The sequence below is a fragment of the Rattus norvegicus genome, chromosome 9, assembly GCF_036323735.1.
Source record: "Rattus norvegicus strain BN/NHsdMcwi chromosome 9, GRCr8, whole genome shotgun sequence".
NCBI classification, from domain to species: Eukaryota; Metazoa; Chordata; class Mammalia; order Rodentia; family Muridae; genus Rattus; species Rattus norvegicus.
In genome coordinates, this window is record NC_086027.1 from 100,973,355 (window position 1) to 100,997,788 (window position 24,434).

General features: G+C 51.3%; 1 protein-coding gene across 3 annotated transcripts; it reads left to right on the forward strand.

Annotated features, from left to right (window-relative positions):
• The first annotated feature begins 1,225 nt into the window (after nucleotides 1–1,225).
• Nucleotides 1,226–21,976, forward strand: Gpr35 (G protein-coupled receptor 35). Of its 3 annotated transcripts, none has more exons than NM_001037359.2 (2): nucleotides 1,226–1,386; nucleotides 10,267–13,631. In NM_001037359.2, exon 2 carries the CDS (start codon nucleotides 10,277–10,279, stop codon nucleotides 11,195–11,197), a length of 921 nt encoding a protein of 306 aa, NP_001032436.2. In that variant the 5' UTR covers nucleotides 1,226–1,386; nucleotides 10,267–10,276; the 3' UTR covers nucleotides 11,198–13,631. The 3 variants fall into 3 exon arrangements, with proteins under 3 accessions (NP_001032436.2, XP_006245602.1, XP_038939931.1); XM_006245540.5 differs by lacking the exon at nucleotides 1,226–1,386 and adding an exon at nucleotides 5,121–6,918 and having other exon boundaries at nucleotides 10,267–21,976; XM_039084003.2 differs by lacking the exon at nucleotides 1,226–1,386 and adding an exon at nucleotides 5,122–7,657 and having other exon boundaries at nucleotides 10,267–21,976.
• The last annotated feature ends 2,458 nt before the right edge of the window (nucleotides 21,977–24,434 follow it).

Consider the following 24,434-nt stretch of genomic DNA (forward strand, 5'->3'; position numbering starts at 1 on the left):
GAGATCCTCCTGCCTCTGGCTCCTAAGTGCTGAAATTAAAGGTGTGTGTGCACCACCACCGCCCAACTTAAAAATAGATTTTAGACACAGAATACCCTCTTGCCTCTTACAGCTCTGCAGTGCTCCATGCTGCCAGCCTTGCAGACTCAAGTGTGAGGCTATGACCACTCTGTAGGTCTGCACTGCATTGCTGACCCTGAAGCATTCGCTCATCATTTTCTCACTGTCTGGGGTAGATTCCTAGATATGAGGTTATCGGGTCAGATAATTATCACAGTTCTCGTTTTGCCTGACATCTAACATCTTAGGGATCAATGAGTCATGCCAGAGGAAGTCACTCAGATCAACACGACTTTTGGACATGTACCCGTTTGATGGAGAGGGGTCACAGTGCTGTAGAGAGCTGCATTTGTGCCTGTCTTCCCTTGATCAGGCTGGATAACTTTTTCATATCTCTAACAGTTCACGCACATGTGTGTCTATCATCAGCCACATCTTGCTCAACCTTGGAGGAAGTGGCTCAGAGGGCTGGTGGCCCTGGAGTAGCTGTGAGAACCCTCAGTCCCGTGTTTCTCAAGAAGGCTGCCTTCGTGTGTCTAAGGCACCAATTAAGCCAACTCCCGGCCCTCCCAAGACATGCTACCTTATGCAAGCAGAAGGCTGGTGTCTGAGGGGAGAGATAGAGTAAGATATTCACTTCACACAACTCTCGTGAGCTGGCTTTTTTTTTTTTTTTTGAGAAAGTGTTTCTCTGTATAGTCCTGGTTGTCCTAGAACTAGCTCTGTAGATCAGGCTGGCCTCGATCTCACAGAGATCCTGCCTCTGTCTCCCAAGTGCTGGGATTAAAGGCATGTTCCACTACTGGCTGGCATGAGCTGACATTTTTGTCCCAGAAGATTTCTTTAGTCTGAGGTCTCTGGCATAGGTCAGGACCTGTGAGCTTTTTTTTTTTTTTTTTTCAAGAAGCCTGTCAAGGCTCCGTATTAGGAGGGTGGGTAGCTAGAGGGGCCCTCAGATTAGAGGTGGATTGTGTGGAGAAGACTCTGCTAGAAAGGTATAGCGTTCTTGAAATCATCTTGAGGCTGGGAAAGACAGTTGGTGACTAGAGGGCTATGAAGGGAGACAGCATCTTCCAGTAGTGGGCCTGGCATGAGGCCAGAAGCCAGCCTTCTAGTCAAGAAAGGGGAAGGAGGGCCAAGAGTGAGGGAGGCAATTTGAGGGCAATAAAGGGCAAAGAGGCTCTAATGAGGCAGAAACTGTCATGTGGGCAGCAACCACGGTCCCATTCCACTGCGTCAGAGGGGGTTCCACAGAGGTGTCTGGCAGCACTAAAACTGAGCAGCACTTGGGGAAGGCCAGCCTGGAGTAGAAGAGCATTGCCTGAGGTGAGTGAACCACCAGGGTGTGAGACTGGATGTCAGTGAGCTTCCCCCTTCCCTCAGTCTGCAGGATCCTCCTGCTGTGATCTCTGGGCAAGGCAGATTCTCTCAGAGGATAATGATTCTTCTGTAGTCTTTGGGGTGTCTGTTGACCTAAACCATCTGTGGACACAAGTTTCCTAGAAGGAAGGATTATACCCGTATGTCTCTCAGGACACATTGGCTGCTGGAGGTGGGTGCTGGCCTCCTACAGAAGAGGGATGAGTGGGGCAGGAAGGACAGTGGCCGTTACTGCCACCACTCAGCACCACCTCGCAATACAGAGCTCTTTAGGACTTAGAACTCTGACAGCTCTTCTCTGGGCCCTCTCAGGAAGTCCATAGACCCCTCTTAGAACTGCTTCAGGATCCCTCAGACCTTATCGGTGTCCCCTCAAGGTCTCCTCAGGCTCCCCTAGAACCCTCAGGATTACTTCAGGCTCTCCTCAGATTCCCTCAGAATCTCTTCAGGACTCTTTCAGATGTCCCCAGAAGTCTTTCATGTCATTCCCCTCAAAGCTCTTGTAAATCTCCCTCAATAACTCCTTTAGTTTTCCTTCAGGGCTCTCTCAGGGTCCTATTCAATATTTGAGGATTCTTTGGGTTTTCACCAAGTCTCTTGAGCATCCTATTGTAGCTTCTTCCCATCAGAGCTCTCAACTATGACCTATGGAAATTTCACCGGCAGAGGACCATAGAGCTAGCATAGGCAGAGGCCAGAGTTGCCCACTGAAGGAATGAACCTGGGCATCAGATCTCTGTGCTGTCTGAGACAGAAGAGAGGCCGGGAAGACGAGAGATGATGAGGGCAAGGTCATTCGCACCAAACAGGGCTGCAGTAATTATGCCGGGAATACGCTTAACTAGTTACAGGTGGACAGAGAGGTTCAGCTTCTGGGAACAGAGCCCGGAAGGAGCTTTTAGCAGCTCCTAGCACAGGCAGCCAAGAAGCAGCAAAGTTGGAGCTGTCCAAGGGAGAGTGAGTACCTCTGAGTGGAAGGATAAGCCTTCATTTCCAGGAAGCCTGGGCATAGTCAGAGAGTCAGTGACTTCACCAGAGGCCGTAGGCTTCCCGGATCTCAGATATGACCAACTACAAAGAGCTTAACCTCAGTGCTTTTCCTGAAACTAAGTTGACTTCTTCTTTTTGCCTTTGCCACATTTTTGTTGAAATGATCATTTTAAATCAGTCTGAGTAGAAAATACAAGCTGGTTTGTGGGGGCATGACAGGCACCTGAGTGGGGAGCGAATCTAGGCCTAGCCAGGCCTGCTCTCTTAGTTCCACGCTCACACCTTTGTCTTCAGACTACCGGCTCTGTCGTAGCCCTGCGTGATTGCATAGATAAATCTCAGAGGCCGTAGGACAATTTTTTGTTTAAGAGAGGATACAGAAAATGGCTGCCTAATCGATCCTTTAGGTCTCCTCACACTTTAGGTCTCCCCAGTGACTCACAACACAAATCACTTTCAGGGTAGAAGTTCTTGCTGTCATAACAGAAAGTTGGAGGAGCCTGAGGGGCCTTATTTATTCAAGAAGGCCAAGAGAGTTGGGGTGCAGACATCAAGGGGCTATATGAGACAAGTTTCAGAGTGAAGGGACCCTACAACAAAGTTACTAGCCGTGTGGCACCATCTCCCTCAACTGCCTGACTGATTTGTCTGTCTAAAGAACTGATGGACTTTGCTCTCCACAGACATCTCCAAGTTAGATGTGGGGTCATTTCTTTATTTTTGCAAACATATGGAAATTTTCAAATACGCAGAAAAGTTGGGGTGGGCAGAGATAACAGTGTCCCAGTCACTCATCCCCACAGAGCCACCTCTGTCAAGTCTGCGTAATGAAGACCCCACTCCCTGTAGCCTTACTCTACCAGGGACTTTCAGGAGAGTCCCAGATCCTGTGACATCCATGAGACACTGCTTGCCTATTGCTCAGATGAGAGTTTTGTAAGAATTAGCTCCTAGACAAAAGTCTGGGCCTTGGCATACAGCTGCTGGACAAGGCCTACAGAGCCATGGACCAGGACAGTGGTTTTCCCCAGGTTCTGGGGTTGGAGGTGAGAGCCCTGGCCTGGTACTTAACTGTACCTTGTCAGGCTCACCTTGTAGAGGAGACAAAGGCACAAGCTCAAAGAGGAGGACAGCAACAGGTGGTCAAAAACACCCAGGAGGAAATCGTGGCATGGGAAATGTCCAGCAGTCCCCATGGAGAGCCGGAGAGAAAGTAGAAAGCTGAGATTAGAGGGATCATGGATGCTGGGCCCTGAAGAAGGGCTGCTGGGTCCAAGGTGGGAGAAGGTGGATGGAGTAAGGGTGTGTCCAGGGTGTCTCATGGCCGCTTCCTGAAAAAGATACCAGGTTGAATGTGGGGGTGGGGGTGGAGGTGGGGAATGAGTGTGGGGAGGGGTGTGGGGTGAGGGGGTTGGGGATGGGGTGGGGTGTGGGGTGAGGGTGGGGTGGGTTGGGGTGGGGGTGGGGGGTGGTGACTTCCAGGTGGGATTTCATTGAGGAGCTGGAAAGCTTGAGATCCTGAGATGGGGAGAGACTTCAGTTCAAGTGGAGCCCAACGGTGTCACCATTTTGGGCACCTTGTTATCCTTTGAGGTGGGGCCGGGACTTGTGGAGTGAAGGGAAGTAGTCTTGACAGGCTAAGGACTGGTGTGGGAAGGACCCCGGAGTGCGAGCCAAATGGGAAACAAGAGAGAGAGAGAGAGAGAGAGAGAGAGAGAGAGAGAGAGAGAGAGAAAGAGAGAGAGAGAGAGAGAGAGAGAGAGAGAGAGAGAGGTGTGGGTCCGTGCAGGGCCAATGGCTGAGAGAGGCTCACACCTCCAGCTGTTACCGACTCCCCTGTGAACTCTAGTCCACGAACCCATCCGCAAAATGACATTAGAAGCAGGGTCATGTCTTGGCGGGCTTTGAGGCAGCTGGTTGGGGAGGGGTGTTCCCAGGAAGCTGTTTCTTCAAGACCTGGTTCTGTGAAGAACTGAGAGTGCCAGGATGGAGCTGAGACCTAGGTCACATCCCCTCTGCCAGCCCTGCCTTGCACAGCCATGGTCGGGACACAGAGGACGCTGCCTTCTGATCTTGTCTCCTGGGGCTGGGTGATCGGTGTGTGGTCACATGGCCACTACCTGGAGCATAGCACTTAAGAGGCCCTGAAACAAACAGACTTCAAGAAAAACAAAACCAGTGCTTTAGGGGTTGTCTTAATAAGACAAATGCAAAGCTACCTGTGTAGGTTAGTGTCAGCAGTTCAGAAAAGGGCAGGGTCACCCTTAATGTTCATTTTGCCTTAGGCATTAGGTCACCCTAGGGAGGTGTATGGAACTCGAGGCTCCATCCAACCTCACATGGGCACTGGAGGTGGCTACAGTCCCTTGAATCCTCAAAGGGCGCGCACTGCTCGCTGCTGGCCACCGCAGGCCTGAGCACCTGTCTTAGTGTCCTTTCGCTGTGAAGAGACACCACCATGACCATGGCAAAACTTATAAAAGAAAGCGTTTAGTTGGGGGGGGGGGGCTTGCTTACAGTTTTCACTGCTTTACTTGCTTACTGTACATTATCATGGCAGGAAGCATGGCGGCAAAGATGGTGCTGGAGGGGGAGGGGGAGAGGGAGGGGGAGGGGAGGGGAGGGGAGGGGAGGGGCAGGGAGGGGAGACGGACAGGGCCTGGTGTGGGTTTAGCAGGTTCAGCATAGGAGAAGGTGAGGCCTGCAGGGCTGGGGCAAGCAGGCCTCAGGGAGAGCGCGCTACCTGGAAACTGAGGCTGCTAGAGGCAAGAGGCAGCAGGTGGCCTTCCGCAGAAGCCTGTAGATATGGGTCTGAGGCTGTCCAACAGGGAGAGCATAGATTTGACATGGACCCTGAAACCTGACCAGGAACACCCAGGTCCCTGTCCTCTGGGAAAAGGGCTAGGCAGCCCCGTGGGACAGCGTGGGTAGCAGTGCCTCGAGTCCCCTTCAGAGCCCGGAGTACAAGTGGAGGCTTGGTGGGGTGTGGAGACAGCATTGTGGGCAGCTTGTGCCCTGTGCAAGAGAAGATGGTGGCTCAGAGCTCAGCTTGATCTCCACGTGTTGAGTGCCTTCCTGGAATACACAGCCCTCTAGGTCACTAGGCTACTGTTGGGGAGAAGCCCAGTGGAGAGGGAGAGAGGTCTTGAGGTTGCTCGTTACCACCCCAGCTACCTAGCCAGAGGGAAGAAACTCCTGGGGCGATGCCCTGCCCTGTGAGCCAGTCCACATGATAGTAGGGGACCATGCCTCTACCCAGCAGCATCTTCTCCTCACCCACAGGGCAGATCCTGGGGCCAGAGGTTGAGGTAGGGAGATAGTAAGGATGGAAACCCAGTCCAGTACCCAGGTAGGAGACACTTCTGGAAGCACCATGAGTGCAGGTGGGCTTCCCCACGGCATGCTGTGTATCCACAGGTACTGAGGTCTGGAAAGATGGGCATCAGCATAGGCCACGCCTGTGACAACAGTGGAAGAGAGAGGCTGAGGCCAAACTAGGGCTTCCTGTAGGCAGGGAGCTCAGCCGGAGATACAGGGGACTAGGGTGTTGGTCCCAAACCTGCCACCAACTGTGATGCTCTAGCCAATAACTTCCTTCTCGGGGTATGTTTCTACCTGTGAAAAGAAAAGGGGGAAGGGTGGAAATGAAGCTCTCCTTAGCTCCTCGGTGTCTTTGAAGACAGGAAGACTATTATTAATGGTCAGATGCTATGGTGCTCATATGGGGAAAGGGTGGCTGGGCTGGGAAGGTAATCTGCAAGAAGGGGGACCTGTGGCCCAGGGAAAGATCCCTGGGCTCTGAGTGAGGATATTTGAGGCAAAGAATGCCCATCAAGGCCCACAGGCATAAGAGAATATTCTGATCTAAGACAATGAGCCCTGGAAAGGCTTCTGAGGCAGTGGGTTTGGCCCTTAGGTCAGGAGTGGCCTGTATAGATTTGTCTGTGGGCTGGCTGAGACAGGCCTGCCTCAGTCCTACCCACACATGTTGACCAAGTCATCTGTCAGGTAGGAATGTGGCACAGGACTGTCAAACACATCTTCATGAGCATGGCAGAGGGGGAACATTGCTGCCTCCGGCCTGGGAGCAGGGTATAGGGTGCCATTATGTGACACAGATGCTGCGGGGCCTGCCCTGTCCCGCTAAGAGTGAAATGAGCCACAGAAGAGGAAGCTTCCGAGGGTGGGGCTGGGCTGCCTGGTTGGAGGTTTCACGTTGTTTCCAGAGCAAAGGCTTCGTTTGCTGCTTCTCTGTAAGGTAGCAGAGGTGTCCGCAGAGGTAGCAGGTACCAGCTTCCCTTCCAGAAATCCCCTCCATTCAACACAGCCTTAGGGCTGAGGAAAGCTGTGCAGGCGGTGGGGGAGGGGAGCAGACGCCTCCCTGTTGCTTTCGTCAGTAAGCCCCACAGACAGCCTACTCCACTTACAAGCTGCCTTAAGGCGGACAGGACAGCCCTGGCTGGCCATCTTCAGCCCCAGGGAGAACAGGTATATGACATGATGTAGTTGGGGCTTCCACATGGGCCAGATCTCCAGGAGATTTATCACTTGCTGATGCCAGGCTGGAGGCTATTAGCTGAATGAGGTCGGACTGGGTAAGGCTGGGGGGGGGGGGCACATCTGTCAGATGAGATGGAGCTGGGGTCCATAAGGTGAGGTGAGGGTGGGGATGGGCTGTGGTGGGGGTCCATTGTCAGAGGAGTAAAGCCGGGCTGAGATGGAGCTAATGAAGTGGAAATGGGCTGGGGTCTGAGGTAAGGCTAGAGCATCTGTCAGATGTGGGGTAGAGGTGGGGTGTGTCGGATGACGTAGATCGGAGTTGGTCAGATGAGTGGGCCTGAGTTGGGGTCTGCCAGATGAAAGTAGAGATGAGGGCTATGGCACGTAGGTGACGTTGAGCTGAGCTGTGGCGAACGAACGGGTATGCTTGAGCAGTTGGGACTGGGCAGGGGACTTAGGTCCTCAGGGTACACTTTCTGGGGGAGCTGTCAGAGCACTTGCTCAGGATCAGTGCACAATTCTCCTTAGGGGTTGAGGGGAGGTGGGAGTGACATAAGCAGCTAGTACAAAGTGACTCAGGGTGTTTCTAGGCCTTGGTGCCGACCACATCAGAGACTTCAGACTCTACTCTGTGCAAGTGGTGGCTTGCACTTGAAAGCTGGAAAAGAAAACAACTGTTTGCGCCTTTGAGAGGAGGAGCAGCAGGTTTCCGGCCTGCACGCCTGAGGTAGGACCTAGGGCGTTCCCGTAGGGGTCTGTGGTTTCAGAGCCTATGCAGTATCCCACTGAGGATGCCTTATTCTTGCCCTCACGTCCCAGGCAGTGGGTGGGGCCCCAGGCCTGATCATAAGCAGAAAGCAGAGAGGTGCTCAGGGATCTGTGGGCCTCTGTCCAGGCATCCGGGTGACTGAGGGATGGGCTCAGGCTTTCTGCAGACTTCTTTGCTGGGTGGTCAGCGCTGAATCCACGGAACAGGCATCTGTTTCCTCTATCCACAAGGGAGCTCCATCTTGCCCGCAAAGGTAAAGGGCCTGCACCGTGCACATCTAGCCCCCCTCCCCGTGTCAGCCCCATATTTCATACCAGGTAGGAAGTTACTAGCCTAAAAGCACCATTTCCCTAGCCCAGCAACCACTGGCAGCTTCTCCAACCTGAACGGTGAGCATCCCTGCACTGGCTATGTGACGGATGGCTGCGCCTGTTGAGGGCAACCCATGTGAAACTCTGAGGCGATGGGAGTGACCTGGCTACCGTCCCTGTGCTGTACTGAGTCAAGGCCAGGACATGCTGGCTGTAGCTGGGCTCTGGGACTTGAAATCCTGAACTTTGTGGGGAAGTGCCCTGAAGGGCCAGGGTTCCCTGAGTAGGATGTTTCCTTCCAAGCTGTCTGTGCACCTTGACCTCTTGGGATGTTTGAATCCTTCTTCCTTAGACTTCTGTGTTGTCTCTTAAGCAGACAGGTTTTGCCACTCACTTATACAGGCTTCAGGTGGCCGAGAAGCCAGGCCGCGCCCCCTAGAAGCCCAGAGGCAGGAGTAAGACTATGTGAGTAGTGCTAAGTTTTCAGGTGCGGGGGGCCTCAGGTGTGAGCAACGATGCTAGCAGCATGGGGCTCATTCCCTTAGGCATCCCACGACCCATTCTGCCCGACTCCTAGATGCTCCTATGGGATACTGAACAAATTCCAGGGGACCTGTTCTGTTGGCGGCCCCACAGGCTGCTTCTGGGGGGAGTGTATCAGCGAGTGAAGGGCAGGCAGAAAGGAGCAGTCCAAGCCGGGGCCTCTGAGGAGCTCCTTGGAATTCAGCCTGGCTCAGGATACCCCAGGAGCCTCAAGAATCTGGGTCGTATGAAAGGAAAAACAAAAACAAAAAACAAACCATGGTTCATGAAACCAAGATTGCTACCAAATAGGCCAGTCTAATCGATCTGGTAGATATGGAATCTAGACATAAAAATATGATAGCAGAATATTCATCTCAGCGGGAATCCGCGCTTTGCTTCCCTAATGGGCTGTAGGCTTGTAAGTGCCCTGGGGACCAAGGAGGAAATGAACCTTGGCATGCCTTCTCCTCACTGTTTGCAATCACTGGGGTGGGTGCTTGTCCATTTCCTGTGTGGGGAAGGAAAGTGTGCCTTCCATGTTTCCAATGTTTCCAAGGCAGACAGCTTGCTTGGGCCTCATTCTCCCTGGTGAACGCAGCTCTTCTCCTCTGTTATCTTCCCCTGCAGGAAGCCCCTGTAGTAAACCCTAGACCTATGACTTACCCAATCCTGCAACCCTTCCTGGTCCTGGTACCCAACAAGGAACAAAGGGGCAGACCAGGCGTCCGGTGTGCCTGGGCTCAGCCCTTGCTGGCAGTTTCTTGGGTTAGCTCCCTCTCAGTGGTGGAGTCACACCAGCACCCCTCTGGTGGGGTAGCCAAGGCCAGCCCGGGAGTAGGGTGAGTGAGGGTGTCTGATTGCCATGCCACCTGTCAGACCACTGCCCAGGCCCACCTGGCTGGGGTTTGATGAGCTCAGTAACCCTCCTGGGCCTCACTGTAGAGAGTGGACAGGGGATGGGGGGTAGTTTTGGAGACATTCCTGACAGTGGCAGGGACAGGAGCCTCTGAGTACACCCAGGTCCTGGAGGGACAGGACCTTTGAGAAGCCAGAACTCAGACATGAGCCTGGGATAGGCCCTTAGGATGATGTGGGCCTAGTGGTGGTGCTTCAGAAGTCTCCACAGCTTTCCAGAGACTATCTTGAGCTGTTACCCTCTGTAGTCTTCTCGACCGGGCAGAATGAGTGCTGACTATATCTGTCAGTCAAATGTAGGTGTCTTCTTACAGTCAGGTTGGGGGCAGAAAGCTACAAGGCCCAGCCTTGGGATCCTTAGGCCAACAGGAGGAGCTGCCTCTGAGGCCTCCCTGCTTAGAGCTGCCTGCTGGGTGAGGCTGGTGAGCCTTTGTCTCTGCCTAGGACTTGAGCTCTATCTTGGACAGTGCCTGTGGACATTCCTACTACCCCCGTCTCCTCGGCAACAGGCTGGTCCTAGGAGTTGGACTAAGGAGATGGGAGGGGTTGTTTTGTCTCTAGCTTTGGAGTGGTCACTGCAACATTGGGTCTTCCCAGCAACTCTGGAGGCTTTGATCTCTCTATTGTCTAGTGAGCAGAGGTTAGGTCCTGAGGGCAACTTCGAGATTTTCCTTGTGATGGGGAGTTTCAAGTGTGTGGCGCTGGCCTGCTCCAGAATTCCTACACTGAGGTGGGCAGGCCTTGGGACAGGAGCAGGGCCTTACTCTGGGGCTCCTCCCTCCACCTACCCTCACTGACTTCCTGACCCTCCTGCAGCCCTAGGACCATGAACAATACAAATTGTAGCATCCTCCCGTGGCCTGCTGCAGTCAACCACGTCTTCACCATCTACTTGGTCTTGCTGCTGGTGCTGGGCCTGCTGCTCAATGGCCTGGCACTCTGGGTATTCTGCTATCGCATGCACCAGTGGACGGAGACCCGAGTCTATATGACCAACCTGGCTGTGGCTGACGTCTGCCTGCTCTGCTCCTTGCCATTCGTGCTGTACTCCCTGAAATACAGTACTTCGGACACACCCATCTGCCAGCTCTCACAGGGCATCTACCTGGTCAACAGGTACATGAGCATAAGCTTGGTCACCGCCATTGCTGTGGACCGCTATGTGGCAGTGCGGCATCCCCTGCGTGCCCGTGAGCTGCGGTCCCCACGGCAGGCTGGAGCAGTGTGTGTGGCCCTCTGGGTGATAGTGGTCACCTCCCTGGTACTGCGCTGGCGCCTGGGGATACAGGAGGGTGGCTTCTGCTTCAGCAGCCAAAATCGGTACAACTTCAGCACCACTGCCTTCTCGCTGCTGGGATTCTACCTGCCGCTGGCCATAGTGGTCTTCTGCTCTTTGCAGGTTGTGACTGCGTTGGCCCGAAGGCCAGCCACTGACGTGGGGCAGGTGGAGGCCACTCAGAAGGCCACCCGCATGGTCTGGGCCAACTTGGCCGTGTTTATCATCTGCTTCCTGCCCCTGCATTTGATCCTGACAGTGCAGGTCTCCCTGAACCTCCACACCTGCGCTGCCCGAAACATCTTCAGCCGTGCCCTGACAATCACAGCCAAGCTCTCAGACATCAACTGCTGCCTGGATGCCATCTGTTACTACTACATGGCCAAAGAGTTCCAGGATGCGTCCTTGCCGGCCACAGCCTCTAGCACACCCCACAAGAGCCAAGATACTCAGAGCCTGAGCCTCACCTAGAAGAAGTGAACATGTGCCATGAGCCAGAGGAACCTGTGATATATGAGCAAGGAGACTCCAAATCAGCCTGAACCCGCTGTGCGGTTTGAGCACTCTAGGAGACCCAGTTGGTCTGGAGAAGCTGTATCTGCCCCTCTGAAAGGACCACAGGATTCTAATGTCCGACTTGAGGGACCCTGGACTGAGACCACATACCTGCCACCCCAGATCGAGAACCCCTGGGCACCAGAATGTGGCCTTAATAGCTAGCCACCGAGTTTAGCTCTCCCCTGGAGTTGGTCCTGGCAAGGTCCTCTGTCATCCAGATGCAAGTGATGAGAGGCAAATAAGGGACATACAGCTCAGAGAGCCAGGAGACATCTTCCCAGAGGACCCTCTAATGGCTGTTTCCTTTTCCTACCTCTAAACTTCACACCACATGTAGGGTTAAGCAGAAGGGCAGCGGCTGTGATCTGGAAGGCTGTCCCCTAAGGCCCATGACTGTCAGTGTTGATACAGCTCTGGAGACCCAGCGCTCACAAAGTCACGCTCAGCAGTAACACCCCTGTTGCTGTCCTGAGCCACTTTCAGTATTTCCATTCTGTGGTGGGCCTGTTGGTCACTGAGGCCAGTGGCTGTGGGAGGGGTCTACTGGAGTTTGTAGTGAGGAAGCTGGATATTTGGTTTGGTACCTGCACTCTCTAAGGATGTGGCCCCAGGTGGCAAGGGGTTTAGGAGTAAAGTATCAGCCCCAAAGCCAGCCCAAAGCCAGAGCGCATTTGGAGGTGTAGTAGCCCTGGGCTTCTCCCTCTGTGCTTTGATTTTGGTCTTGGCCCAAATGCTGCAGCCATACCCAGAGCCAGAGCCCCTCCAGCTCAGAGGAGAGGGCTGTCCCTCCCCATTCTCCACCCCTTTATCCAAGGCCTACTGCCTAACTGACTCCCCCCCCCCCTTTTTTTTGTATGACCTATTCTATAAAACCAAAAGTCTGCTCATCTTCCAGACACCAAAGAAAGGATTCCATCCAAGTATAAATTGGCAAACCGGTTTACTGGTATTGCTGACAAAAGCATGGTGGCTCTTTGGGTGCTCCGTTACTGAGAAGCCCCACTCAGCATAGGTGACAATCCCCAAACTGCACCACTAGATTACCAATCCCCATGGCTAAGGTGTGAGGGAGCCGTGGCTGCAACCCTAGGCCTGCTGACCCTCATCTCCCTGTCAGAGATTGCTAACAGCTTCACGATCATCACCTGGCTTACCACAGTAGTGGTTCGCTTGTTTCTTGGTTCGCCTGAGGGTGTTCAGAGGATCGCAGCAGCAGCAGCATTCCTGCTCACAGCTGATCAGCATCCTAGGCCCCACCCACTCTCCTCCAGTTCTCACATTCCCTCCACTCTCTCTTTTGCAATATTACCCGAACCTTCACCTTGGAAGGGATGATGTATCTATATGATATCAAAATATATAATACACACGTGTGTGCCTATGATTCTTTTCTGAGTCTTATGCCTCTAGACAACAGACACCTAAGTAGCTTGACTGAGAGAAACAAAGCATCAGGAGGGGGAAGGGCCCCCGCAATGCTCCCTAGTGTGCTGTAGTGGGTTCCCCGTCCATGGTACCAGCAGAGCACCCTGCCTTGATGCACATGGCACACTACCTTCCTCAGGTAACCTCAGCTTTAGAGGAAAAATCCCATGTCCCCGTGGGCTAGGCTTGGCCATCTGTTCAGATGATGCAGAAGACCTGGGGTGGAAAATGAAGGAGTCTTTACACAAAATATGCAAAATTAGCATCCTAAAAATATGAGAAAGTTAAATGGCTCATCTGGCAAAGGTGCCAGCGACCGAGCCTGACAACCTAAGCTCAGTCCCTGGAACCAACATGGTGGGAGGAGAGAACCATATAGCACAAGTTGTTCTCTGGCCCCAACATATACCCCAGAGGAAAAAAAAACAAATGTCAAAATAAATAGTGCACTAGAAAAACCTGTTGGCAAAGAGGAAGGCTGAACCCCATACCGCTGTTGGCCAAGGCCAATTAGAACGAGTGTCAGAGGCACTGGAGTAAGTGCTGGAAAACTCCAGGACATCTGGAGGTAACCTGTGACTTGTTAAAGACTGCATTTGGCAAAGCATTCGTGAGAAGTTTGTGCTATATAAATAACTTCCTCAAAGCCTACTCTGTGTACCGGCTAGTTTTGTTTTGTTTCGTCAACTTGACACAAGCTAGAGTCCTCTGAAAAAAGGGAACCAGCCACGATTGGGAAAATTCTTCTGTAAGACTGGCCTGTAGGCAGTCCTGTTTCTTTAATGAGTAAGCAATGTGGGCTCTGTTCATAATAGCCAGAAACTGGAAACAACCTAGATGTCCCTCAACAGAAGAATGGATAAAGAAAGTGTACTTCTACACGGAGGAATATTGCCCACCCGTTTAAAAAGGGGCATCATTATGGCCTGGTGTGGTGGTGCACACCTTTAATTCCAGCACTTAGAGAGGCTGAGGCAGGCTCATCGGTGAGTTTGAGGCCAGCCTGGTCTACAGATTGAGTTCCAGGACAGCCAGGGCTACATGTAGAAATCCTATCTCAAAAAACAAAACAACAAACAAAAACAAAACAAAAGGTGCATCATGGAATTCACGGGTAAATTGATGGAACTAGAAAAAGTTATCCTGAGTGATGTGGCCCAGACCTAGAACGACAAATTTGTCTTTGTATTTCTTTAAGTGTAAACATTAGCTGTAAAGTCGATGATAACCAAGCTATAATCTGTAGAACCACAGAGGATGAGGGACTAGATGGATCCATTAGGAAAGAGAAATAGAAGGGACAGTTATGGATGAATGGGGGTGCCGGAGGGAATACAGGGATGGACAGAGCGATTTGAGGGCTAGTATGGAAAGCTAACACAGAAAAGGCTTTACTATGTCTATATTAAGACAATCTGAATCACTAAAACAGTGAGGGAGACAGCGTCTCAACATGCCATCTCTTGTCACCAAATAAAGCTTCTAGTATAGGGATTGGATTGCATCTAATTGAGTTGTGGGCCGAAGGGGGTCTCATGGGAATCTCTGAATGACCCAGGCTACTGTCTAGGCTATAGGTTATTCTCCACAAACTGACAGCAAGGCCCCACATCTACAGCTCATTGAACGTGGAGAAGTCAAAGTGGTGCCTACACAGCCTTCACCCCTACACTCGAGCACCTTTGGTACAGGAAGGTAACCTGTGCTCTACTAAAAGAGAAATATAAACACCAAGTCATCCAGAAACCTTTTAATGGACAGTGGTGTCCTGCCTACAAGATATGCTAGGGTAATGGTGGCAAGTGCTTGTGAAAGTAACAACCAATGTCTGATTTCACGTGAGGCCCACTCCACTAAATGAAACCCATATCCAGCACTGCTTGAGTGATCAGGAACCAGAGACCAGACAGCCCAGGGATCTAGGGTAAAACCAAACACTGCTGTTCCGACAACCACAGCAGCAGCAGCAGCAGCAGCAGAAGACAGCAATAAAATGACGTCTAATGACATTCGGTTACACTCACAAATCAGTGCCTTGCTCAGCCACTATTAGAGAAGCTTCCTCCTGCAGCAGATGGGAGCAGATAGACCCACAGATGGACATTATGAAGAGAGAGACCTTGGAACACTTAACCCTGAATGGGATGTCTCTATCGAATTGTCTCATCTCAGGGATCCCTTAGGAACAGGAGGCAGAAGGAGTTTAAGAGCCAGAGAGATGGAAAAAACACACACACACACACGCACACACAAGGCCCTCTAAATCAACAAGATCGAACTGATGTGAACTCACAGAGACTGAGGCAACATTCAAAGGGCGGGACATGGGTCTGTACCAGTCCTGTGCACATACATTGTGGCTCTTTTATGGGATTCCTGAGTGTGGATGAGCAGGTCTCAGACTCTTGTGCCTCCTCTCACCCTCCTATTCCTTCTGTTTGTTTTGTCCAACCCTGATGTGATGGATTTTGTTTTATCTTATTATATTTGATTTTGCTACAGTTTATTATCATCCCTTTGAAGACTATTGGTTTTTTAATGAGAGGAACTGGGAGGCAGAAATCATAATCAGGATATGTCAGGAAAAAGATCTAGTTCCAATAAAAGGAAAAATGACATGTCTTATATGGTTTTCTTAATGATTGACGTGGAAGGTCCCACCCATTTTGGGATGTAGAAGAAAGTTGAGCAAGCCACGGAGAGCAAGCCAATTACTTCCCTGACTTGCCTCAGTGATAGGAACTCTCAACTCCTAACTACTGGGCTGAGGTACCTGTGTAACTATGTGTAGCACCCCTTTCTGGGCAGTCATGAAATGGATCTTCCAGAATCAGACAGGGACCTAAGGACAATAAATGCGGCCGTGTGGTTCCAATCCACTTTAACGGCATGTAACTTTATATGATACACAAGTATCTTTTCACTCCCCCCTTCCTAGTCCTGCCTTGTTGCCCATCCCTTCCGAGGTAGAGTTATTGTGTCTGCATTTCAGGTGCCCTTTTAAGTCTCTTTAAGACTCCATGGGCTCCTGTGGCATTTCTAACACCAAGTTCCACGTCCCATAGAAGCCAAGATCCTCAACTGTCTTTCATATAGTCTCTACTGTAGACTCCAATCTCACCCGACAAGTGTCACCTGAAGTATAGGGTCTTTGTTCCTGGAGATTAGCTCACAGCCACCACTGTCACAACCACTCTTAAGGGCTCTAGCAGTTTTCTTTAAAGACCACCCCCCCTACACACCACACACACACACAATATAGTTTAAAGGACGGTTTAGCCTCTTGATTCCTGACTACTGAGCTAAGACACCTGTGTAACTCTCTACGTGTAGCACCCCTGTTTGGGCAGTCATGAAATATATCCTCCAGAATGGGACAGGGACCTAAGGACAAATAAATGGGACCAGGTGGTTCCAATTCTCCATATAGTTTGCAATCCTTTAGTGCTCTTGGGATAGATACCTTCTGTGCTGAATGGTTTTTGTCAACTCGACACAAACTAGAATTACGTGGGAAGAGGTAATCTAGATTTGTGGCCATGTCTGTGGTGCATTTTTTTTTAAATTGAGAGCTGATGTGTGGGCTGTGTGAGGCCCCAGCCTGCTGTGGACAGTGTCACCCCAGTCAGCGGAGAAGATCGTGGGGAGTCTGACAATAAGAGTATTATTCCATGGCTTCTACTTCAGTTCCTTCTTCCAGGTTCTTGCCGAGTTCCTGTCTTCCCGATGGGCTGTAACCTGTAAGGCAAGGAAGCCCTTTCCAAGTTGCTTTTGGTCACGTGTTCATCACTGCAAGAAAAAGAAAAAGCAAACTAAGGCGTCCTCTGATGCCTCCTAATTCATGGCTTTAGGCTAGCTTCGTGTTCTTGCCTGTCCAGTTCCTACTTGCTTTCAGATGGTGGGACCTTTCCATCCATCCTGCCATCCATCCTGCCATCCATCCTGGGTAGTAGTCTATTGGTCTGTCTCAGCTTAGGGCTTTTTGGATAGGCCTAGCCCAGGCAGGACCTGTCTTCCCTTCAAGGTTCTCCTGGAAGTAGTCTCAGAATGCAATGTCTTACTGATCTGTGGACCAGCCAAGTCCAAGGAAACTGCATCATAGAGAAGCTATGAGTCCCTAGCCTGACTCAGGAAGGCTGCATTCCTAGAGATCTTTACACAGTCTGCAGGCAGGGCTGAGACTCTCCTCTTAGCCGCATGGCTGGTCAGTCACCTCAGTAGCTGTTCAACTGCTTCCGTGACCCTAGGGAGGGCCCTGGTGAACTGTTTCAGCTTTCCCAGACATGTAACGTTTACTTCCTGGTGTTGCCGTTTCGGGGAGACTGCTGTACAGTGGTGATTCTCTGCTTCTTGATGGCAAGTGCCTGTTGCTGACTTCCCCCACAGAGATGGAGATGACCCTGAGGTGTTGGCTGAAATTAGCCCTACTTCCCCTAAGTTGATGCTGTGAAGGTATTTTATAATAGCAACACGGAAGTTACTGAGACACCGGCTTCTGCTTGTTGAACCTTCTGGCATGTATGTTTGATAGCTTTGGGTTACAGGCCATTGAGCTCTATATAGGATTATCTCGGGGAATCGATCGTTACCATCTACATTGACACTGTGTCTCACTACTGAGGGCCTCCTGACCTCCAAATGACATCACAAGATGACCTTCAACCTCCTGTGATAACCATCCGCCTCCTTCTCAAATATATAGCTCAATCCTTTTAGTCTTATGATTGTAGGATTCTGTGACAGGGGCACCCAGCCATGTCCCCTAGCACCCCTTCCCAGTCGGGAAGCAGTTCCAGAAGGAAAGAGATCTCTACTCTTTGATTATTTGACCCTGCTGAGTCAGAGGGAATGTAGAGATTTTAAAAAGGAAAAACGATCCCTTTTAGATTCTGACAGTCTGGGAGACTGGTCCAATGGCTTGTGGTGCCTTAAAACTTTAGTTCCTATCTCCTAAAGAGCCTGGTGCTTTGCCTCAGTTTGTGTCCTAAGGTAACAAGCTGCCATGTTTTTATCTTTCCAAATTCGAACCCACTCACAGCTCAAAGAGCACGGCCACACATTGTGTCCCATCCTTCCTGTTCACTTACTGCGGACAGTCCCATCCCCAAGGGTGTGGGTTTACTCTCCCAAGTAATAAGACACACCCTGGAGCAAAATGTCCAGGAAAGAAACCGAAACAAACCCCTCCCGACCTATTTGTTTGTTTTGTTTGTAATTCTTCTGACGTGCCAGTCGGTACAAAAGTAGCAGGACTATTATTAGGTGACAGCTGCCTTCTGATTGGATTTGAGGCCTGCTCTGCAGGAGGACATTTTTATGTCTGGCACTGTAATCCTGGTCAAAAGACCGTGGCTGAGGAAGCATGGGCCCCGGGTAGGAAGAACCTGTTGTTACTTTACTGAATGGCCCTCCTGTCAGATTGCCTCTTAAACAGCACTAGGAAGGCTTTCAGCGTTGCCTGTCATTAAGGTCTGGGCCCTCCTCTGTTTCTATTAAAAGCCCTTGAAAGGGCAGGTTTGGGATTAAAGATTGCTCAGTGCTGTGGAGGACATAATCATACCAACAGACTAACTTAAAAACTGGAAAACAATGAATCCAAAACTACAAAATGTTCGGGGTTTAAATCTGTATGTGTGGTTTGTGTGTGATTACGTGTTGTCTACGTGTGTTGGGTTTGGATATTGTTTACACAATATGCAAGAGGCTTACAAATAAGTGGTCACATAGATTGAATTTTTTTCCCTTTGAGTTCACAGAGTAAATGGAGTGTTAGGCAAAACATCCTGGTTGGTAGCCTGGTGTGTAATGGTGATGGGAAGGGGTAGAGAGAAGAGGTTCAATCAACGTGGCCATGTTGGAAAAAGCAAACTGAGAAGTCTAATGGCCCTGTGTTCGAATTTAGAGTCCTCCCACGAGTTTTAAATAGACCTTGAGTCAGAGGTGTGCGGAAATGGTCAAGGGGTTATCATATTCTCAATTCTGCTCCCAAAAGGATGGTTCCTAGAAGCCCCTGCTGCTCGAGGGAAGGACTGATTCTCAGCTGATTATTTTGCTCCTGAGGGCTCAGCTTTGACATCACAGCTAATTGTCCTAATTCAGAATCCAGGAGGTGTTCCTGTTGGGGGACTTACCCTATATCGGTCTAAAAATAGGCCTTAACACTGGGTGTTCTCAAAAGCTAGGGGACACTGTTTGACCCTTAGTGGGTGCATATCTAGGGTGTGTGTGAGCCTTAGCAATGTGGGTGAGGGGTTAACGGGTCAGGGTCAATGCTGCCAAAGCAGTGTGAAACACAAGCCCCATCCAATTCGGGGTCACTGGTGGGCACTATCAAATCAATCTCGTTTAGATCTTGTGTTTTTAACCTCCATATAAAATTTGAGTCTTCAAGGATACAGGAGTCTCGGAGAAAACTCAGTGACATGGGGATTTCAGCAAATCCCTGCTACGCACGGTCTAAATCTCCCCAGTCACTGGCTATAAGAGAGTTTTGTGGTCCTTCTTAGGCAGGGTTTGTGGCCCATCAAACTTATTAAAATACTTATTAGACTTTAAAACCTGCACTGTTGTCTTCCAGCACCCCCACACCCACAATTTCTGGGACCACAGCTCTCAGGAAGGAGTGCAGGTGGGAGAGTTGCATGCAGTGTGAGATCTGAAAGGCCTTACAAGAAAAGGGTAGAAGGTACTCGAGAAATACCTGTGGGTGAAGACAAGATGGCCGGGACAGCTCTGCTCACCACCAAGGCCCACTAGAACCGGCTGAAGCTCCTGGAACAGGCGCAAAGGCATTCTAGAACAACCGAAAGTGACCTGTAGGGGCTGGAGATGGCCCAGTGGTTAAGAGAACTGCTCTTCCAGAGGTCCTGAGTTCGATTCCCAGCAACCACGTGGTGGCTCACAACCATCTGTGAAGGGCTCCGATGCTTCTGCTCTGGAGAGAGTGAAAGTGACCTGTAACTCATCATGAACTACAGGTAACAGGACATATAAAGCCCACATTGTACAAATAAGCTACAAAGATGGGGCCACACAATGAACCCCCTTGTGCTGGTTTGTATGTGCTCCGCCCAGGGAGTGGCACTATTAAAAGGTGTAGCCCTGTTGGAATAAGTGTGTCACTATGACTGTGGGCTTTAAGACCCTCATCCTAGCGGCCTAGAAGTCAGTCTTCTCCTAGCAGCCTCCAGATGAAGATGTAGAACTCTCAGCTCCTCCTGCACCATGCCTGCCTGGATGCTGCCATGCTCCTGCCTTGATGATGGACTGAACCTCTGAACCTGTAAGCCAGCCCCAATTAAATGTCCTTTATAAGACTTGCCTTGGTCATGGTGTCTGTTCACAGCAGTAAGACTCCAAGACATTCCTAGAATCCACACTAAGTAGTTGACACAAACACCCCAATCCTTTCTGAGCCAAATGCTGGGCTTCTAAACTTTGTCCCTGCTACAATTCACTTCCTCCCTTGGAGATGCATTCTTCTTACAATACAGTTTCTTAGTATCCCTATAACTCTGTCCAAGTCCTTGTTCTGGGATACAAGAGCCTAGAACCTCTCCAGAGGTGCACACCAGACCTGCTGCCCACTATCATCACTAGTACGAATGAAACAAACAGGCAGTGGTATAAAGTAGCATATTTAATTGGTGTGGCCACGGTCGAAAGAGGAACAGGTACAACGACCTCCCAAGTGATCTTTGCAATACTGACATGAGCTTTAGGTTAAAACAGAGGATTAGGGTGGGGGAGAGCTGTGTGTGACGAGGTGGTCCTGGCCAAGGTACGGCCTCATCCTCCTACATCGTTGCTCTCCTCTAGGGAAGCGGCCTGTCCAGGGAGGCTTTGCTGATCTTGGAATCGGGTTTTAGGGCAATGAATATGACTGAGCTTTCAATCTTGAAGGTGGGAGATTTAAGACAGAGATGCCAAGGTCTCATCCTGGGCCTTGCTGCTTTCTGGGCCCAAGTGAGGAATCCCGTGCTATTTAGCGAAAGTCTCTAAGAGCCTGTTCTACCCTCAGCTGCACAGGGGCACCTGGGGTGGGGCCGGGGAGGCTGTGCCTCTGCAGCCCATCCCGGCCCTGGGGGGACGGAAGCCCCATAGGAATATGAATACTGTTCATGGATGAGGCTACCTCTCGAGAATGCTGCTCACCCAGTGGCCTCAGATGGTGCTAAGCACTACACCCACTGAGCAAGGGTCCCTGGGGGCAGCCTCTGGTTTGGGTTCAGTAGTTCTGTGAGCAGAAAGTGACCAGCCTGAGCAGTTCTTACTTCTGGCTCCCCCGCCATGCCTGGGCCGCTAGGGGCCAATCCATTGTGCCTGATCAGGAGGCTCCTGACCCACCCCACCCCCAACCTCTGCCCAGCTGCTCATATCCAGAGAGAGAGGACAAACTTCCTGCCTTACACCTATCTAATCTGTTCCCTTGGGTAGGAGCCAAGAAAATTTTAGGACTTGACCTTATTACCTGGACTCACTGTGGTGGCCACACCAGGATGAGAACTGAGAGTGGTCAGGCCAGGGCCATTGCTGGGGGATGGGGCCCAGTCACCTCCTGGCACTGGTCCTGAGGCGTGCCCCCCTCTGCAAGGGACTGCTGTGGATCAGAGAGGATTGCAGGTCCCACCATCTCTCCGATTGAACATGGTGGTAGGTCTTTGGATAGGCCTAGGTGATGGGGGTAGAGAAGGCATTTGCTTTCCAGGGTTCCGGACCAACCCAGGGATCGGGCTTGGTGGGTTCAAGCCCGGGCACCACCTCTGAGAAATAGTGTCAAACACTGCCCACTTAAGTGCCCATGGAACTGCAGGTCCCCGGTTCCTTTGTCTTTGTGACATTGTCAGTCCAAATAGGGGACTAAAATCACCCAAATGCTCATCACATCACTAAAAAGAAAAGAAAAAAAAGGCAGGGAAGCTGCACCTGCAGTCAGGAGAAAGCTCGATCTAGTCTGCTGCTGATATGCATGCAGAACTACTGGCATGAGCCTCGTGACCTGGAACCCGGAAAAGGTCATCGCCAGCCCTTAGTGACAGCAGTGATTGTGTCAGGAGAGTAGGGGTGGGGGTAGTCAGCATTAGCATATGAAAGAAACCAATTGGCAGAAAAGTCTTGGACCCAATCCCTCCCAGGTCAACTCATAGCAGACATACAATGAGCTCTACTGTACAAGTGACCCCTAGGCACTGGCGCCATTGAGCTTCTGACCTTTCTTCAAACTCTGGCCCACTTCTTCCCCTGGAATGCTTTCTTCCTTAATAAACCACCTGTGCTTCCATTACTAGTCAATGGTCCCTGTCCAATTTTCTTTCACAGGAAGCAAGAATCTGGAAATCCCAGTGAGCGCTGGTCAGATTCCACTAGCTGCCTATAGCATCCTGGCCCCGTCACCAGAGTCAGTGCCTGCCAGCCAGACCACTCAGGTGGTCTTGGCAGCTGCAACACCTGGTTTGCTACTTGCCTACGGAGATGTCCGAGCAGGGTGGAGGGATCCTGGCTACCTGCAGGCTTGGGGCTGACGTAGGATCTGGGGGAAGACTCTGTCACTGAGTTGCATCCTAGCTGTGATAAGATTTGAGCGGTGTAAGGCAATTAAGACCTGAGGAGGCTTTGGTCTGCTCTGGACTATCAGAGCAGGGCCGCCGGATGATCAGTGCTCTGGGGTCTTTGTTGAACAGCTGGAGTAAAGGTAGCTTTGTGCCGTCAGTGAACGGCATGGTGCAGTCCTTCCTGTGGGTTGAAGGCGGGTGCTGTTTGTTAAGTGCAGTTTTCTTTTCTGCTTTGGGCCAGTGTGGGCTGAGATACTGAGGCAGCCAGCAGCGAGCGAGAAGCCCAGGAGAGGAGCTGGGCCATGTATTTTTAAAAAGTGCCAGCGAAGGAGTGAAGACTAGGCACCACCTTAGTGCCCCCTTCTGCCAGGGGCAGTTGAAGGTCCATGGGGAGCATCTGTCTGTCATGTCGGCTGCCCACGAGCGGGGACTCTGCTCTTTCTGAGGACAGGATGCACATCCTTCACCCTCTTAGGTTAGTGTGGGATCACCGGCCTGGAGGTCTGCAGGCGGGCGGTTTTTGTTCTGGTAGCAAAGCCAGGGATCCTCATGAGCGGTGGCCAACCTTTTCTATAGAGGGCCAGATAGTAAACATTTTGTCTCCTTGGTAACCAGTCAGCCTTGGACTTGCCGAGTGAGAACAACCGTCAGTCACAAAATCAAGGGATGCCTTTGAGATTCGACAGCCAGCAACTTGCAAAGGAAGCCGGGAGAATGCCTGGCCCCACTCCACAGGTCCACAAGAGACATCAGGCTGATTCCTTTTAGCCACTCATGGTCTGCTCTACTTTAGCTCCAGTGTTTTGGTGCTGCAGGAGGTCTTGGCTATAGGACACGTTCAGTACTGGCAAGCCCTGCCATTACAACAGCTCAGCAGGAATAAGAGTGATTGGCCTCTAAAAGGGCTACGTACAGGGGGCTAAGCTTGTGGGTACAAATAACCCTACACACGTTTTGCTTCCCTCTGGACTGAGGGTAGCACAGGAGAGTAGGTGCCGAGGTTCCTTACCTTGGTCCAGCATGGCCATCACTGGTTTCTTATCCCAGAGAGCTTGGCTTTAGGGCACAGCTAGACTCAGCGGCACCTGCTTTGCCCATAGAGGGCAAGTTCAAAGTGTCTTCAATAGAGAGGTTGTGTGAAAATACGAGATGGGGAAGGGGAATCTATGCACCAGCCGTGGACTGTGGACAGGACTCACTTTCTGAGGGGTGTGTAGGGGGAGGGGGCTCTGTCACACAGTGATCCTATGAGTCCGTCCTGGGGCAGTGGTGGTACTAAGGAAAGAGGAGGCCCTGGGGGAGTGGGGAGGCCTTGGAGGACTCATCTTACAGTGTAAAGGCAAAACGGGGGAGGGGGGGTTTTCACACAAGATAGGTAGGGTTGGATGGCCCCGGGGGTTCTGTGAACTGGAGCCTCAGAGAGCAGCTATCCACTCCCAGGAAGGGCTGCTGGCTAGACGCTTGCAAGTTCTTGTCTTGTCGAGTGCCCTTAAAGGAAGAGAGGAGTTCAGATATGAGTGTCCACGTATGCAGTGTAGAAAGCTTCAGTGAGAAGGTCTCCAACCTCGGTTATGTTTTCTGAGAAGACAGCAGGGCAGCAATGTCTGCAGAGAAGCAGGGATGGGTAACCATGGAGGACACTGTTCAGGTTGGGATCAGGACTACAGGCTAGATGCTGAGGCTGTGGCCAGTTAAGCCCTTGGTGCTCTGGGTTGTGCACCGAATATAAAGAAATGAGACAGTGTGGATGGAGTTAGAAGAGGGGATCAAGATGATGTGCTTTTGACCGGAAAGGGGATGCTGTTAGCAACATCAGGACCGGCTCTGCCGCTCCAGGGGATTTTTCTTCTGCCACGGTGCTCTACGTGCATTCAAACCCCAGTTTACCTATACTGGAGCATCAGCCTATAGGGGCTGTGAAAGGTGAGACTTCGCCAGCGCCTCCAGAACACAATGCACCAAAACCATTCTCTTGACATTAGAGATGAACAATCCCGGGCAGGAATTTAGCCTGTGAGGCAGAGAGAGCTTGGGAAGTCCGGGTTGCAAGTAACCTACAAGCAGGAACTGACTCCAAGGCAGGCTGGTGAGCCCTGGGTGGGCTCCTCTGCTTCTTTGGAGCTTGGTGGAGAGGGCATCAAATGTCAGGTTCAGGGAACAAAACCCTTGAGGCC